The sequence below is a fragment of the Anabrus simplex genome, chromosome 6 (genome assembly GCF_040414725.1).
Source record: "Anabrus simplex isolate iqAnaSimp1 chromosome 6, ASM4041472v1, whole genome shotgun sequence".
NCBI classification, from domain to species: Eukaryota; Metazoa; Arthropoda; class Insecta; order Orthoptera; family Tettigoniidae; genus Anabrus; species Anabrus simplex.
The window spans coordinates 322,268,255-322,286,725 of NC_090270.1; the positions used below are offsets into that span (position 1 = coordinate 322,268,255).

At 43.4% G+C, this 18,471-nt stretch overlaps 1 protein-coding gene across 1 annotated transcript in view; it reads right to left on the reverse strand.

Annotated features, from left to right (window-relative positions):
- The window catches only part of LOC136875781 (sodium-coupled monocarboxylate transporter 1), a 119,425-nt gene that overhangs the window by 89,378 nt on the left and 11,576 nt on the right, over window positions 1-18,471 (reverse strand). The window contains exon 2 of the mRNA XM_067149375.2: window positions 4,243-4,402. Coding sequence (XP_067005476.2) covers window positions 4,243-4,402 — 160 coding nt within the window. The remainder of the gene's footprint in view (window positions 1-4,242; window positions 4,403-18,471) is intronic.

Below are 18,471 nucleotides of genomic sequence, written 5' to 3' on the forward strand. Positions count from 1 at the left end.
AACTTTTGCAAGAAGTTTGGACTTTTCTTCACAGATGTCTCTACCAAAAAAAAGTATGTTATGCCCTCTAGTGTGAAGAAGAACTATTAAAATCCTAAAGTATTTTTTTTTATTTTGAGGTTTACTACACTGAGTTACTTGTTTCTTGTTTGTTTTGTGTTAAGGTTGTCAACACTTCGATCTCCTTCAGCCAACTTCAAAACTGACGAATATGAAATAGTGTATGTGTGTTTTTCCACCAATAATTTTCATCTTCTACCTATTTGATTATCCAATAAAAATTGGGGGTGTGTCGGGCCTTAGCCTAGAGCTCTGTAGAACCTTCCTCTCGGATATAAAAGCTGGTACCTTTTCGAGCCACCTTGTCTTATTGATCGTCCAGTTTACTGAGTGTATACTAATAGAGGAGACGGGGGGCGCATGGCCCTTCATCGAGCTTTATTGCAGATTAAGGTAATGGCAACTATTTAATATCTATGTGATAGCCACTGAAAGCTAGCTCGAGGGGAAGGTTTCCTATCTTTAATAATGTAACCTTAAATTTCCGATCTTCTAAAATGTTAATTTTCTACTGTAAATTTCAAACAAGCCGAAAAGCACTTAGCTTAAATTCTGGAATAGAGAGTGTGACACCTTCTCGAGTTCCCTATCAACTTGACTTCGAGGTGACTATGATTTTGTAACCGTTTTCTGTCTTTAACTTAAATTTTCTCCATCTAGTAGTATAGGATTAGCCTCTGTAACGCCGAGCACTGAGCCCAACTAGGCTTTTAAGCTTCAAGTTTCAAGGAGTGCAAATATCCGCCTTCGCATCATTTTGATTTTTGGGCCAGTAACTTTAACCTGTATTTTTTTCTCCCCACAAAGGCCCGGTAGAATGAGTATGCGATACTCCCGTAAAATTAAATCTTTTATGTTAAGTGGTGAGACTGTTGAGTGTTTAAGACACTGAACTACATTTGAATTATAAAATGTAGGTTGTGCCTCGAAAGGCCCGGCAAGTGTAAATTTTAGTGAACAAAGGTGCTCTAGCCGGCCCCGTGGTGTAGGGGTAGCGTGCCTGCCTCTTACCCGGAGGCCCCGGGTTCGATTCCCGGGCAGGTCAGGGATTTTTACCTGTACCTGAGGGCTGGTTCGAGGTCCACTCAGCCTACGTGATTAGTATTGAGGAGCTATCTGACGGTGAGATAGCGGCCCCGGTCTCGAAAGCCAAGAATAACGGCCGAGAGGATTCGTCGTGTTGACAACACAACACCTCGTAATCTGCAGGCCTTCGGGCTGAGCAGCGGTCGCTTGGTACGCCAATGCCCTTCAAGGGCTGTAGTGCCATGGAGTTTGGTTTGGTTTTAAAGATGCTCTAGTTGTAAATGTAAAAGTTGAAGGTTGCCTGGAGAAGGCAGTGAGGCATGAGGTTCGAAGCGCAGTCTCCTAGATAAAATCATAGAGCATAGATGCTCTTTGTATTCTTGCAGAGGTGTTAGTATACTCTGTAAATGAAACTGGGAGACCTGTCTCCTTGACTATTGAGAGGATGGAGCCATAGTGCTCAAGTAACGTTTGTAAGATTGGGAGCGTTAAGCTCGTATTATTAATTGGCAATTTGTTGATGTGTCCGATTTCTCCTATCTTGTATCTAACCTAACAACCTAGTTTTTTTACCGGAAATCTTGTACCGTCGCTGAGCGACTTGATTTGTTAAAATTTAGCTTCTGAAAAAAAAAAAAGCCCAAAAGAAAAAATAACTCTAATTTTAAAGCTTTAAATTAATTTTTGATTGTAGTAGATAGACCCATTCGTGTCCGCACCTTCTTTCACCTCTCTGACCCACAAAAACACGGTAACAACAACTAATACATCTGTCCTACCGGTGCTTCCACTGTTCGAGATAATTTTTGTAGTCATCTTCAGAAATGGCTGAGAGTTCCTCCCTCATTTTCTTCTTGACCTCTTCAATGTTGGCAAATCGGTGTCCTTTCATGCCCCTTTTCATGCGTGGAAATAAGAAAAAGTCGCACGGAGCCAGGTCAGGCGAGTAAGGTGAGTGGGGCAGCGGAACAATGCCATTTTCAGACAAACGTTAACAGAGATGGGTGTGTGTGCAGGTGCGTTGTCGTGGTGGAAGAACCAGTCTCCTGGCTGCCGCAAATCGGGTCTTTTTACCGAGTAGAAAACAAAATTGCACAGCTGCACATTGTTTACTTAAATTCACCATCATAAGAAACGAAACAAGAACAAAACAACGCTAGCAAAAACATTCACTGCACATGAACAGAACAAGCCAGGTCAACAACACAGGCGGCACTGAACTAGCAATGAGTTGCGCTATACACGCCTAGCGGCAGAAATGCGTACTACAAAAGCTTCGCCCACGGCAACGTTATTCCGGTTATTTTTGGGTACTCCTATATAAAATACCTATTCTGTATGTCATTCACAGAGATTGAAAAAAGACAATGTTTCAACAGCTGAAATTAGTATCTGTTGAAGATTTTTATGACTTCTTTGCAAAAAATACAAGTCCGCCTCTGTGGTGTAGTTGTTACTGTGATTAGCTGCCACCCCCGGAGGCTCGGGTTCGATTCCAGGTTCTGCCCGGAAATCTGAAAAGTGATACGAGGCCTGGAACGTGGTCCACTCAGCCTCGGGAGGTCAACTGAGTAGAGAGGGGTTCAATTCCCTCCTCAGCCATCCTCAAAGTGATTTTCCATGGTTTCCCACTTCTCCTCCAGGCAAATGCCGGGATGGTACCTCACTTAAAACCACGACAGCTTCCTTCCCTCTTTCTTGTCTATCCCTTCCGATCATCCGATCCCCCACCATGGCCCCTGTTCATCATAGCAGGTGAGGCCACCTGGGCGAGGTACTGGTCATCCTCCCCAGCTGTATCCTGCCGACCCTAAGTTCCACGCTCCAAGACACTGCCCTTAAGGCGGTAGAGGTGGGATCCCTCGCTGACTCCGAGGGAAAAACAACCCCGGAGGGTAAACGAATTAAGAAAGAAAGAAAAAACACAATGAACCTCTCACGATCCGCCTCTGTGGTGTGGTGGTTAGTGTGATTAGCTGCCATCCCCAGAGGCCCGGGTTCGATTCCCGGCTCAGCCACGAAATTTGAAAAGTGGTACGAGGGCTGGAACGGGGTCCACTCAGCCTCGGGAGGTCAACTGAGTAGAGGTAGGTTCGATTCCTACCTCAGCCATCCTGGAAGTGGTTTTCTGTGGTTTCCCACTTCTCCTCCAGGCAAATGCCGAGTTGGTACCTAACATAAAGTCACGGCAGCTTCCTTCCCTCTTCCTTGTCTATCCCTTCCAAACTTCCCATCCTCCCGCAAGATTTTTCCCTCGAACTCAGCGAGGGATCCCACCTCTACCGCCTCAAGGGCAGTGGTCTGGAGCTTCAGACACTGGGTCGGGGATACAACTGGGGAAGATGACCAGTACCTCGCCCAGGCGGCCACACTTTATATGCTGAACAGGGGCAGCAACGCACAGATGGTCAAATATCGGTCATCTGTGGGGTTGCCATGCGTCCACGAACTTGTCCAACCCTCCTTGTGAACTGGTCTGTCTCATTGTAGCGATTCAACAAGTGTTGAATAAATGACGGAGAGACATTAAGATCCACAGCAACACGACGAAAAGTCCATCCTTCCTGGATCAAAGTCACGGCCCTTGTGACTTGAACCTCGTTAAGATGTCTCATGGGATGTGCTGGTTTAGGTACAACGTGCTCACAACGACACACGGACGCACCGATGTTCACTTTGTTTTGAGGTATCACCTGACAGTTTAATGCATGGCTACGCCTACAAATGGGGCATAACTTCTATTTTACATACCCTAAGTAGCTAAGGTATCAAGGTATGCTCTACGATCATTGGAACCCGATCTACCAAATTAATGTTTACATACCAGACGTTACAAAATATGTTCCCCTAATTTTTTGAATTATGTGTCTTAATAGTCCATTCAGGATTTCCAATTACTTTATAGATAGTAATGTCGACAGGGTTATGTACTAGTTTTATATAATCGTTCAGTAATTTGATTCAGTTTGACATCTTATCAAATTACATAACTTCGTGTTAGCCGTCTGTTAAAGCGGAATACATCTCCAGCCGGACTGTCCGCATCAAGTGTTCGCAACCGTCTCTGTGCCTTATGGGGGACCCAACCCAAGGTTCTCCACAATCTGCTTCACAGACCTGGAATTTCTATGACAAAGATTGCGCTTCGGTACTTACCTCGTAAGCAGAAGTGACTCTGAGATCGTGGAGTACTGGCAGGACGGCTACCGACATGAAAATACCCATGAATAGCACGGAAAATCCACTGTAGATGTACTGGGACCCGTACAGGTACATCTCCGTAGGCGTTCCAAGGAGTGTAATGCCAGAGAAAAAACTGTGGACAAAGTAGAAAGCCTCCATTAGACACACATACACCATAGCTCCAGGCTTCTGTGCCCTCTGTGAACGGGCTTGTCATATACTGGTCTGACGATCGAGGACAAACTCTCTAACTGTAGAGCAAATGACAAGAACTTCACGCGTGCAATATATATTTTGCACAGTCTCTTTAATAATCCGTTATAACCAGTACCTTTTTTATGGCAGTGGGGTCACCTCCCAGTTAGAACTTTCAGTTAAAACACAGAGAACCAGTCGCATTACAAGGTTGCAGACCAGCCTGAGGAGTTCCAACGGGGCCAGCGGAGAGTAAGTTGTCACTTAACTTCCAAATTCTTGCCCAGGTTCTTCCTCTTTGATCTTTAATTTAACTAGGATTTTCCCTTGTTTTTAGACCTCACACGATTTACGTATTATATGCAGTTGGCAATAGCAGGACGTTAAAAGGCTCAGTGGTTGTTGAAGTTCACCGCAACATTAAATAAGATTAATCCATGCCAAAGTAGGATGTACACCTATATTCTAATTTTAAAAGGTAATAGTGACACACAATTTGGATTTCACTACATCAAGATCTTGTGTTCCAACACAAAGAACAATTTTAAGACTTTAGTGATCAGCTTGCCAGAATGTGTGATTTCACGACTTGATAGGTCTATTCATATTTTAATTTGATGTTTCGCTTTATATTTTAATGAGTCATACAATAGTGTCCCATAGATGTTGTTCCATTGTTATTCTAATATGTAGTTTCAATAGTTTAATAGTGATGGAAGTAGCTGAAGATGTCCAATAATTGGACGAAACATGTACTAGTACTTGCTGTAAGATAATAATTTCGTCTGAATATATGATGTATTGAATTGGTGGATCTTCTACATTTGCATTTGTACATGTTGAGCGGTAAATGGCAATTTGTCACTGAAGTCAGGTTATTTATTTAGCTTATGGCTAGTACATAACTGATCAGTTTCATCTCACCACAGTCGCACTCAGGCGAGGAGCGCATACCTCACTTATGCAACAATGATCCACATCGTCCATGATTGGTACGGACCATGTTGAGAAGAATCCAAGTTCTTCTGGGGAGATTAAAACCAGGTGGTGGATGTTGAAGACTAAGGAGGGTCTGCTATTCATCTGGAGCTGTGTTGGTCCACTCCAATTGCCATTCATCAGAACCGTTAAAGTTCTTATTGATGAGTTTCATTGCAGTCTGATTGGGCGGAGATCTTGATTTCAGACGTCCATACCTAATAAACATGTCTTCATGAATGGGAAGATTTGGATTCGTTGTTATCTTTCTGAACTCGCGTATTAGGTTTTTTTGACTGCGTATTTTTGGAGGTGGTATGTGGCTCAAGACTGGCAACCAAAAAAGAGGAATAGATGTGACTGCGCCGCTGATAATGCGCATCGTCTGATCCAGAACATCATCAATATTCTTAACATAAGGTCTATTCAGCCAAACAGAAGAACAATACTCGTCTGTAGAGTATACCAGTCCCAACGCTGACGACCCAAGTGTGGATACTGATGCTCCCCATGTAGAACTCGCAATTTTCTGAATGATATTGTTTCTGTTGTTCAGGTTAGCAGCGATATTCATTAAATGTTACCTGAAGGATAGTGTTCGATAAAGAGTTACTCCAAGGTACTTGGGGGTCAGGATTGTGTGGAAGAGGAGAGTTGTAGAGGGAAACATTCAAAGTAATATTTGCCTGCCTATTATTAAGGTGAAAGAGACAGGTTCCTGTTTTACTGGTGCTAGGTATCAAACAACATTTATCAAAGTACTCGCTCAAATGTTCAAGGTCTCTGTTTAGAATTGCTTCTATCTCATTCACATTGGATTGCTGAGTAACTATTGCTAGGTCATCCGCGTAAGCAAATTGGCGTGATGTAGAGCCAGGTATATCGGCAATGTACATATTAAATAGCAATGGAGGGAGCACAGATCCTTGAGGGAGACCATTGTTTAGCTTTATAACTTTACTATGTTTGTTATCCATAACTACCTGGATCATTCTATCAGGTGATTCAGTTGTTATTATGTCGTCAACTAGATCACAGATAACATGAACGCCCATCAACAATGTGAAAAACTTGGTGATGACGTCATTCGTTGGGTGCCAGATATCATTTTAGAGGAAGTTGAGGATCAGGTGATCAAAGTTAGGAGAAAAAGAGAATGGGATGAAAATGGATAACCAGAAGGAATGATTTAGGGGCAAGTGCGGTTGTCTTCAAAGAATTAGCCGAGGAGGATGGACAGGAATATTAGTTAACCTTGCGAATGTCAGAAGTAATGTTTAATGAGATTCTGCATAAAGTTGAACCTTTGAAACAAAAGAGAGATACTATCATGCATAGCGCATTTTAGTATTCCAAAGGCACTCGTGTCCAACGTATTCGCTAACGAATTTTACAGTGTTATCTCCTGTTCTTGTAGCCACTGTTCTCAGCAATTACAGGAACGATCGAAATTGAAACGAACTCACAGCGATCATCAACTCCGTAGCTTCACCCACAATTTAGGAACTTAACTAAATGGCGCCCGTTTGCACATAGTAAGTAGCAAATGTGGGTGCGCGCGCGGCTTATGAGAGGTCTACTTGAAAGGAAAAGTAGACGGGATCCTATTCAACTTGACTAAATTATTACTTAAGTTCACTTACCACTAACGTCGCAGTTCGCACGCTGCAAGTCACTTAACAGCAGGTGAAAAGTTCATATACCTCTAAATTACTGTCCGTGTGTAAATAGGTCTTAGAACTCCCTTTAAAGGTTAGTTGTGTGGATGTGGGAATGGAGCCAGTCTGCTGTAACGTGATGTGAAAACAGACAAGAGACAAGTCATGACATTTATTTAGTCACTCTTGCATTCTCCACAACACTGTCTATGTCTGCCTGGCATCACATATAACGTCCAACGAGTAGAAGTCAAGAAACATTCATAGGTTATGATTTTGATTTCCGTGTTGACTTATAACTAATCTATAAATTTTCAAGTCAGTGTGTATATTTTCAACTAGTACATTTGTCTCAAGTAGATTGTAATAAGACAAACAAGTCTATTCCATGTTCCACTAACACCCAACAGTTTTTTAAACCAGAACCAGAAATTTAAAATGCCAAGTAGTTTATTCTTTATGTGCATTTAATTTAAATGTGTATATATATCATCTGCCGGCACCGCGGTGTAGGGGTAGCGTGCCTGCCTCTTACCCGCAGGCCCCGGGTTCGATTTCCGGCCAGATCAGAGATTTTTACCTGGACCTGAGGGCTTGTTTGAGGTCCACTCAGCCTACGTGATTAGAATTGAGGAGCTATCTGACGGTGAGATGGAGACCCCGGTCTAAAAAGCCAAGAATAACGGCCGAGAGGATTCGTCGTGCTGACCACACGACACCTCGTAATCTGCAGGCCTTCGGGATGAGCAGCGGTCGCTTGGTAAGCCAAGGCCTTTGAAGGGCTGTAGTGCCATGGGGTTTGTTTTTTGTTTGTATATATTTCATCTAGTTTAATATGATTGAAACAAGACCAACAAGTCCAAGAACATTCTTAAAGCACTATGTGTTTCATATCATTATATGTGTTTCGTGTCGATAGTATATTTTCAACCAGTGCATATGTTTCCAGTGGTCCATGTTCCAAGAACACACGACAGTTTAAACCAGAACTAAAACTTTTTTAAGTTCCAAGTATTGCATATCATGTGTACGTTACAATTCAAGGTGCATGTTTGCAACCCATTGATGTGTTATTCGGCAATCGCCATTATGTGTATAATTTTATAATGGTCTCTTATGTCAACCAGTCGAGATGAATGTAGGCTACCCTAATGATGATTGTTATCAGATTCCCCTTGATTTGATATTCAACAAGAACTGATGATGACTCCAAGGGAGTCGAAACCGGTTTTCGTTTAATAAATTTAAAATATTTTAGAATGTGTTTAATGGTGGAACACAATCAAATTCTATTATATCCAGAAATGCTGTCATACCTCAACATAAATGAAACAACGAATGAATTACAAACAGTTTGGCATTGCGATGGTATTAGCAATAGATCATTTTCATGAAGCACCAGTCCTTTCAATAGTGTCAAACTTCAAAGACAACACGGGCTATGAGCTGAACGCGGTTTTCAGTTGAAGGATTGAAGGTGCTGGATCATGCCTGGAAATTATCTTTTGTCAGATCACTGTTGGTTGATTTCTGCCGGTCGTAACGTATACGCAACAGTGAAGAATGGGCCTTGTGAAAAAACGTATCTGTCTGCAATTACACTGATCAGCCAGAACATTATGACCACCTAGCTAATAGCCGGTATGTCCACCTTTGGTACGGATAACAGCGGCAACGCGTCTTGGAATGGAAGCAATGACGCCTTGGTAGGTCGCTGGAGGGAGTTGGCAGCAGATCTGTACACACAAGTCACCTAATTCCCGTAAATTCTGGGGAGGGTGGCGAACAGCTCTGACGCCTCGTTCAATCACTTCCTAGGGTGTTCGATAGGGTTAAGATCCGGAGAGTTGGTGGTCCAGCACCTCTATTGCAACTCGCCACTGTGTTCTCGAACCACTCCATCACACTCCTGGCCTTGTGACATGGCGCATTATCTTGTTGACAGTGCCACTGCCGTTGAGAAACGTGATCATCCAAAAGGAGTGTACATAGTCTGCAACCAGTGTACCGTACTTCTTGTCCGTCATGGTACCTTGCACGAGCTCCACTGGACCCATGGATGCCCACGTGAATGTTCCTCAGAGCATTATTGAGCCGCCGCCAGCTTGTCTCCGTCCCGCAGTACAGGTGTCAAGGATCTGTTCCCCTGGAAGGTGACGGATTTGCACCCTCCCTTCGGCATGATGAAGAAGGTATCGGGATTCATCAGACAATGCAACGCTCTGCCACTGCACCAACGTCCAGTAACGATGGTCACGTGGCCATTTCAGTTGTAGTCGTCGATATTGTGGTGTTAATATTGGCACATGCATGAATCGTCGGCTGCGGAGGTTCATTCTCAGGAGTTTTCGGTGCACTGTGTGTTCAGAAATACTTCTACTCTGACCAGCTTTAAATTCTGATGTTAGTTCCGCCACAATTCACCGTCTGTCATGTTTTACCATTACCAGTCTGCCCAGCCTACGACGTCCGACATCTGTAATGGGGGGTAGCTGCCCAACCCCTCGACATTTGGAAGTGGTTTCGCCACTTGTTGAAGACACTAATCACAGCACTCCTCGAACACCCGACAAGTCGTACAGTATCTGAAATGCACGTGCCAAGCCTCCGGGGCATCACAATCTGCCCTCGGTCAAACTCGGATAGATCACACGCCATACACATTCTACACACGGAGAGCGCGCTCACCCTATAGGTAGCTCGATTTTCTTAAATATTATATGTGGTAGAGGTAAAATCTGCGCTACGTTCCACAGTTTACTTAGCGCAAAGGTGTTAACTCTCTAGACCTTTTGATATATATTGAAGTTTGTAAGATTTTGAGCAAATATGACACATCGAACTGCATTGAGCAAATTTCTCCAGTTGTCATAATCATTTGATTCAAATTCGGAGAAAATGTTATTCCCAGGATTTTATGTGTTTCAGCAGAGGGAATCCATTGATCTTGTGTAGAGCAGGGCCCGAATGATAGTGTACCGGGCGGTACACCTCTACACCGTTTATTTAAAAGTTGCGCCAGTTGAAACTCCTCTTCTGGAGGAAGGTTGAACTTTATCTATTCTATTAATTCTCTACTTTCTCAGAAGATGTCACCACGTGGAAAATTTTGAGTTTTTGAACTGTGTCACTTTTGATGTGTTTTTGTTTCGCTTGAAGTAAGAAGTGTGAACTTTCTCTTCTAAAGGACACTACTGAAGATCAACAATAGTGCAACCTAGTGCGGAGTCAAAGAACTATTTTGTTGAAGAAATTTTTATTTCAAATGTTTGTTCTTTGCTAAATTTCTTTCTGTTATTGTTTAAGTTGGCTGTATACCCCTCTCTTTCCCCTTGTTTTGCATGTAGCCAATCCCGAATTTCTTAAATTAATTTCTATCCAATCAGATGTATCTTCCCCCAACTTGAATCGATTGCGGGGTCCTATCCAATAAAAACATTGTGGGCGGGTGTTTTCATTCCCCTAACGCCTAGAAACTTCCGCGAGAGTATTTAAACTGCTGATTTTGGGGTCTCCGGGCCACTTCTGTTCCATCTTTCAGTGTATTAAGTACATAGCAGGAGGCGGGAAGCGCCTCTTTCTTCTTCAGCCGTTCAACACCAGGTAATGGCCTATTAATAACTTCTTTTCTTGCTAGGTCGGCAGTTTAACACTCGCGTCGGGTTCGAAGCATTTCCATCATGTAACCTTTTCCTAAAATGTAATTTCTCTTTTCATCTTTTTCTTGTAAAGCTACATATTGGGATAGAGAGTGCTAACCCTCTCGAGCTCCCACTCACATTTGTTTTGAGGTGAACTTATTTTCTCAAACTATTCTTCGTTTATGTAATGTAAAGTGTTCTTCTCTAAGTCACCTCTGTAGTATGGGATTAGCCCTTGCGTTAGCGGCCCAGAGCCAGATTAGGTTTTAAAAACAAAGTGTATTAGGAGTGCAAGATCGCCTCCTCTCAAATTGTTATTTTAGAGGTCATGTAATCAACCTTCTTTTCATGTAATAGACCTCCGTAGGTTGGGTATTTTACCCCTGTGAATACGTCCTTAGAGGACAGCTTGAAGGTAGAGTTTGGTGTGGCCTTGTGATAGGCTTACAATTTTGAGAGCGGATCGCTCTTTGAAATTTGTTTCTGTATGCCTCGTGCAGGCTTTATGCGTAATGTTTGGAGCCAGTGCTCCTGGGCATGAATGGGGCTTTCTGCCCCTTGGCTAAAATTTTTTTTGGAGTAAGGCGGGGCTGATTGCCCAAGAGTTATGAAGTAAGGGCACTGAGCCCGAATCCAGTAATATTGTACCTACTTTTTTGCTACTCTGTACCTGTTATGATTGTTATCTCTTGTTTTTGAAAAGAAAATATAACCTAGTTAAATTTTAAATTAATTTTACATTGCACGTTAATTTCGTAGCTTGAAACCCATTCACACCCGCACCTTCTTTCACCTCTACCTACCACGGATATCTCCGTAACAAGTGGTAGCAGAGCGTGGTTGAATGGGTCTCAATTTAGCCCCTTTTGACGGCTAAACATTGCTTTAATTCGAACTCTAACAATTTTCTCAGTTGCTGGAATTTTTTGAGTTTTTTCTAAAATTGTTCTGTCATCATGTCCGGCCCTCGCGATGTTCTCCTCCTTAACTATTTGCGCAAAGAGGAGTTGATATACGAGTTAACTATCAGAAATGTGCAATCTGGAGGCACGGTTGCAATAGACACTAACAAGCTTAGAGAGTCCCTTGATTTGCCCATTTCCATCCCCAATTTTGGAGAGAAAGAAATTGACGACTCTCTTTCCACGATCACGGAGAATATTACTGGGCTAGCTTCCGTAGTTAGTTTTTTTGATGAAAATGATCCGTCTCCTAACCAAATTAAGCGTGTGCAAGGCAGATTATATCACTTTTCAAATAGAGTTAATGATCTGTTGTCTCTGAAGGTGAATGACGTTCAGAGGAAGCAAGCTAATACGCTCCTTGAAACTATCTCTGAATTGTCTAGTAAAGTCACTCAATTGTTAACTGGGGAAGTTCCTCCCAAATCTGATCAGCCCACCATAGTGAATGTAAGTAGTGAGGAAGAACCTGCTAAGGGAGAAGGCAATAGGATAACCGTTGCTGCTCAAACTATCTCTGCCCCATTGGACAACGAGTCTGAACGCCGCACATCGTTGAACAATGTACGTGCTGAATTAACTTCCTTGCCATTGAAACCTTTACCTACTATGTCGCCCGGGTTTAGCAGCTTGCCTCATCCATTGGCAATGTTGCTCAGAGGTATATCCAAGTTTTCCGTTAATACCACCAGTGACGTAATTTCATTTTTAAGATTTCTAGTGGAATTTCAGGATCATGCCCTTGTGTTTTCTCTTTCCCCATGTCAAATTTTGCAAATTATCTATCCTTATGCTATTGGGGTTCTCTCAGATAAAATAGTAAGAGCCATAGCTGAACAGTCATCTATCGAAGATTTCCATGCACATCTGCTTGCAAATTTTATTCCTGCCCGCGCGAGGTCATCTCTTATTCAGAAATACTATTATCGAGTACAGCGCTTGGATGAAAACCTGGCAGACTTCATTCAAGATATCAAATTCTACACTAGGGTGTTTGCTCTGCACTTTCCTGAAGATCAGATTGTGCAGGCTATCGTAGAAGGTATTTCGCCATCCTACAGGTCATATTTGTGTTTCGCGGCGTGTCCGCAAACCTTCTCTGAACTTGAAGCATTGGCCGTCTCAGCGGAAGGAGTTAGATACGCCGATTCTTTGCGTGTCGCGAAAGAACCCCCGCCTTCCTTTAGTAACACTCGGCCTCCACCTCGCCGACCAGTCCATCCCCGTAAATGTTATGCTTGCGGGTCGCCTGACCATCTGCGGAATAAGTGTCCTCTGATCAAGTCAAGTGGGACAAGGAATGGAGCAGGGGCATCACAAGGCTGTTTTAAGTGTGGGGCCTTCTCACATATCGCCAAGAATTGCCCAAACTCAAATAGCACCCCCTCCTGCTCAACTTCTGGTGCAAATTCCAGCTATGCCAATAATAAAAAGTGACTAGTGGCGTCGGCTGAGCCGACTAATCCATCTTCCCGAGACTCAGCCCCTAGTAAACAGGTTGTAAATGCAGAGAACGACCAGCCTTCAAATTCATCTTTTGAATGCCCTAAAGAGTGTCTTAGGATTGCGGCGGATACCCCCCCACCTGTTCCTTTTCTTAAGATTGAGTTAAATAACGAGCCTATAACAGCTCTCTTAGATTCAGGCAGTGTTTGTTCCATTATTTCGGCTGATTGGTATTCTAAATTGAAATCTGTTTGTAAACTCCCTGACTATGACTCATCTCCTGTTAAATATGTTTCGGCTAATTCATCTCCATTAGAAATTCTAGGTTCCTTACATGTCAAAATTCGGGTTTTTAAATTTACATGGAAGATCAAACTGTTTGTGGCTAAGCACTTGTCTTGCCCCATCATATTGGGAGCGGACTTCATTTCCCACACTGGTCTGGTGCTCGATCTCCAGAGTAGGTCGTGCACATTCAAATTTGCGTCCAATTGTAGAATTCCCTTGTTAAAGTGTAATTCTGTATCATGTTCATCTATTTCGCCTACCCAGGATGAGATGTTGTTAGACCTTAGACATCTACCTGAGGAGCAGGCTGATAGTATTCGGAAACTGTGTCAGTCGTTTCCCGAGGTGTTCTCTGATACTCTTGGTGTTACTGACCTTATTGAATACAAAATTGAGGTCACGGATTCGATTCCTGTCCGTTTTCCACCGTATAGGCTATCTCCACCTAAAATGAAGGCTCTGAAAGAAATCATCGATCAGATGTTGAAGGATGGTATTATTAGGCCCTCTAAGTCAGCGTATTCTTCGCCTATTTTTCTAGTCCCGAAACCCCAAGGAGGCTTCAGGCCTGTCATTGATTACAGGGCTCTCAATCGGAAGGTGGTGTTGCAATCTGTGCCCCTTCCCGACCTTCATTCTTGCTTTTCATGGTTTCGTAAGGCCAAGTTCTTCACCATCTTGGACTTGAATCAGGCCTATAATCAAATTCCCCTTGCCGAAGAGTCTAAACATCTTACAGCGTTTGCCACGGACTGGAACTTATACGAATACAACCGCGTGCCTTTCGGGCTCCCCACGGGGGCAGCTGTGCTCACTAGGCTACTAGATAGGGTCTTTTCCGACATCAAATTTGAGTACTTATATCACTACTTGGATGATGTCGTCGTATTTTCCGAGACTTTTGAAGAACATCTAGATCATCTGCGAGAAGTTCTGAATCGCCTTCGTAAGGCTGGGTTAACTGTCAAGTTGTCCAAGGTTGCCTTTGCTAAGCCCTCTATGTCATTCCTAGGGCATATTGTGTCACCCGATGGGGTAGCTGTCGATCATTCTAGAACACAGGCCATCCGTGATTTTAAACCTCCTAAGGACATCAAAGGTATCGCTAGATTCATTGGTATGGTGAATTTCTTCAGGAAGTTTATTCCTAACTTCGCTAATAGAGCGGCGCCCTTAAACCTTCTTCGTAGGAAAGGCATCAAATTCGAGTGGGGACCTTCTCAACAAGCCGCTTTCGAAGATCTTAAATTAGCTCTCTGTAATGCCCCTGTACTTGCTATGCCTGATTTCTCGAAGAAATTCATCGTCCAAACGGATGCGTCGTCGTCAGCTGTAGCTGCAGTCCTTCTTCAAGAGACTGAACTAGGGAGGCGACCCATCGCCTATGCGTCTAGGACATTGTCGGCTCAAGAAGCCAAGTATTCCATCTATGAGCTCGAAGGTTTGGCAGTCTTATTTGCCTTAGAAAAGTTCCGTCTCTATCTGGAACATGTCAAATTCGACTTGGAGACAGATAATCAAGCCTTAAGCTGGGTCTTAGGTAGGCCGCGTCGTACTGGTCGTATAGCCCGCTGGGCTATTCGTATTTCCGCCTTCCAGTTTGATGTTAGACATATCAGAGGTACCGAAAATGTTGTGGCTGATGGACTCAGCCGTATGTTTTCAAACGAGGTCGAGACCCATGAACCGGTCGACAGTTCATCACCTTCCGAGTCCATACTATCCGAGGCTAATGCCATCCTAACCGATGCTCCCATGCTCTTTAGGGATATCGAGAAATACCAACGTGAAGATCCGACGCTGAGTCCGATAATGGAAACCCTTTCTTCTGGGGAACATGTCGTCCCTTATGTTCTGAGGAATGGTGTTTTATGTTGCCCTTCGAGGCATGATAAGTTGATGAAAGTTGTTGTTCCAGCGGTTCTTGTGCCTATGATCTTCAAGTATTATCATGAGACCCCATTAGGAGGGCATCTTGGAATCTTTAAAACCCGTGAAAAAATTCGTGAAATATTCATTTGGAAAGGTATGGACGGTGAAATCCGTGAACTTGTAAAAGCTTGTAAATCTTGTTTGCTTAGTAAACCCACCATGTCCACCAAGGTAGGCCTTTTGTCTTCGCATCAAGCGTCGCGCCCCATGGAACGCCTGTATATCGATTATGTAGGACCCTTCCCCCAGTCAAAGGGTAATGCCAACAAGTTCATCTTTGTGTGTGTAGATGGTTTTACAAGATTTTCCTGGTTATTTCCGACTAAGCTGGCTACCGCTCAGTCAACCATTACTTGCTTAAATTCTATTTTCGCTTCTTTTGGTCCGTGCCAATACATTGTATCTGATAATGCTAAAGCTTTTACATCAAATCTGTTTCGTAAATTCTGTTTTGACTTGTCCATCTCTCATGTAACTACATCTGCTTATTACCCTCAACCATCTCTGGCTGAACGGGTTAACCGTAATCTCAGGTCCGCACTTATTGCCTATCATCATGAAGATCATTCTAGGTGGGACACGTCCCTGCATTGGTTAGCTTTTGCTTTGAATTCGGCGGTCCATGAATCACACAAATTTACTCCAGCTTCTTTGATGTTTAAGTTCGTTCCCAACACGCCGCTCTCTAACCTCTGGTCTCTGAATGACATTCTGCCCGAGACAATAGATCCGGACAACATTAAAGATCTTTGGAAGAAGGCTAAAGCTAATCTTAAAGTATCTCATGAAAAGGTTAGGGAAAGGTATGATCGTGGACGGAGACCCACCACTTTGAAGGTAGGTGACCAGGTTATGGTCAAAAATTTTGTTCCCGCGGGCAAGCTTGCCCCCAGATTTCATGGGCCTTGTATCATTCTCGATTTTCTTACGCCGGTTACCTTATTGCTAAGTAATCCAGCCACCGAGAGGATATTTAGAGTTCACCTGTCCCAGGTGAAACCGGTGTAATTTCTGTGTTAATTTGCTTCATATTATTTTGAAAGGATATGAAGGTTATATTTTTTTTGAGTTTCACTTTTAAGGCATTCTGCCCCTTCTGTAATATTTTGGTTTTAGATGTAAGCCTTGTGTAAAACCTGCCCCGACCCGTTAAACTGCCATCCTGTTCTTGCCACGGCCATTACCACGCTCCCGTCTCCTGCTCCACCTTACACTGTGGCTTCATAATAGTAAATGCCATGGATATCTACACGCCGCTGGCCCCTCAACCTCTCCACAAGCCTGTACCCTCAAAGAAGATGATAGTCCAACACAATTCTGCCGCCTAGCTTTAATGTTTCAGCGCCCCCGCAGCCGCGCAGCGCCGTGCAGCGACTGGGGAGGGGGATGGGCCCCCTCCTCTCCAGCGAGGACGACATGTGCACGGCGAGCCGGAGCTCTCCTCCCGGCCAAGGCTGATGTGCGGCGCACGACCTGCTACATGCCCGCAGCCTGTATCTGTTCACCGCGGGCGCGGCGTACTTCAACACCTCTGCTCCCCTCATAGTGCGGGCGAGCGGTATCTCAGGGTACTTGAGGGGTCCGAGCGGCCTCCGTTGGACGCAAGCTGCAACGGCCGGTCTGGCCATCCGACTCAATCTACATCAACTACATGGACAGTCACCATAAGCAATAACTACACTTGGGAATTCAACAACAATATTTGGTGGACATTGCAAAATTTTTCTTCACCTTTAAGTATTAAAAGTTTATCTTCAGAAATTCAAATTCTACAAACATAAAGACTTTCATTCACCTGCAACAACAACATTTTGAAACTGAATTAAGAAATCTTGTAAATGCTTCTGCTATCTATCTTCGTATCAACATCATTACTTGGACTTTGTTTCAATCTGATTTCATGTGTCACCCCTGGAGGAACTTTTGGGGGGGGAGGTCTGTACCGGGCGGTACACCTCTACACCGTTTATTTAAAAGTTGCGCCAGTTGAAACTCCTCTTCTGGAGGAAGGTTGAACTTTATCTATTCTATTAATTCTCTACTTTCTCAGAAGATGTCACCACGTGGAAAATTTTGAGTTTTTGAACTGTGTCACTTTTGATGTGTTTTTGTTTCGCTTGAAGTAAGAAGTGTGAACTTTCTCTTCTAGAGGACACTACTGAAGATCAACAATAGTGCAACCTAGTGCGGAGTCAAAGAACTATTTTGTTGAAGAAATTTTTATTTCAAATGTTTGTTCTTTGCTAAATTTCTTTCTGTTATTGTTTAAGTTGGCTGTATACCCCTCTCTTTCCCCTTGTTTTGCATGTAGCCAATCCCGAATTTCTTAAATTAATTTCTATCCAATCAGATGTATCTTCCCCCAACTTGAATCGATTGCGGGGTCCTATCCAATAAAAACATTGTGGGCGGGTGTTTTCATTCCCCTAACGCCTAGAAACTTCCGCGAGAGTATTTAAACTGCTGATTTTGGGGTCTCCGGGCCACTTCTGTTCCATCTTTCAGTGTATTAAGTACATAGCAGGAGGCGGGAAGCGCCTCTTTCTTCTTCAGCCGTTCAACACCAGGTAATGGCCTATTAATAACTTCTTTTCTTGCTAGGTCGGCAGTTTAACACTCGCGGCGGGTTCGAAGCATTTCCATCATGTAACCTTTTCCTAAAATGTAATTTCTCTTTTCATCTTTTTCTTGTAAAGCTACATATTGGGATAGAGAGTGCTAACCCTCTCGAGCTCCCACTCACATTTGTTTTGAGGTGAACTTATTTTCTCAAACTATTCTTCGTTTATGTAATGTAAAGTGTTCTTCTCTAAGTCACCTCTGTAGTATGGGATTAGCCCTTGCGTTAGCGGCCCAGAGCCAGATTAGGTTTTAAAAACAAAGTGTATTAGGAGTGCAAGATCGCCTCCTCTCAAATTGTTATTTTAGAGGTCATGTAATCAACCTTCTTTTCATGTAATAGACCTCCGTAGGTTGGGTATTTTACCCCTGTGAATACGTCCTTAGAGGACAGCTTGAAGGTAGAGTTTGGTGTGGCCTTGTGATAGGCTTACAATTTTGAGAGCGGATCGCTCTTTGAAATTTGTTTCTGTATGCCTCGTG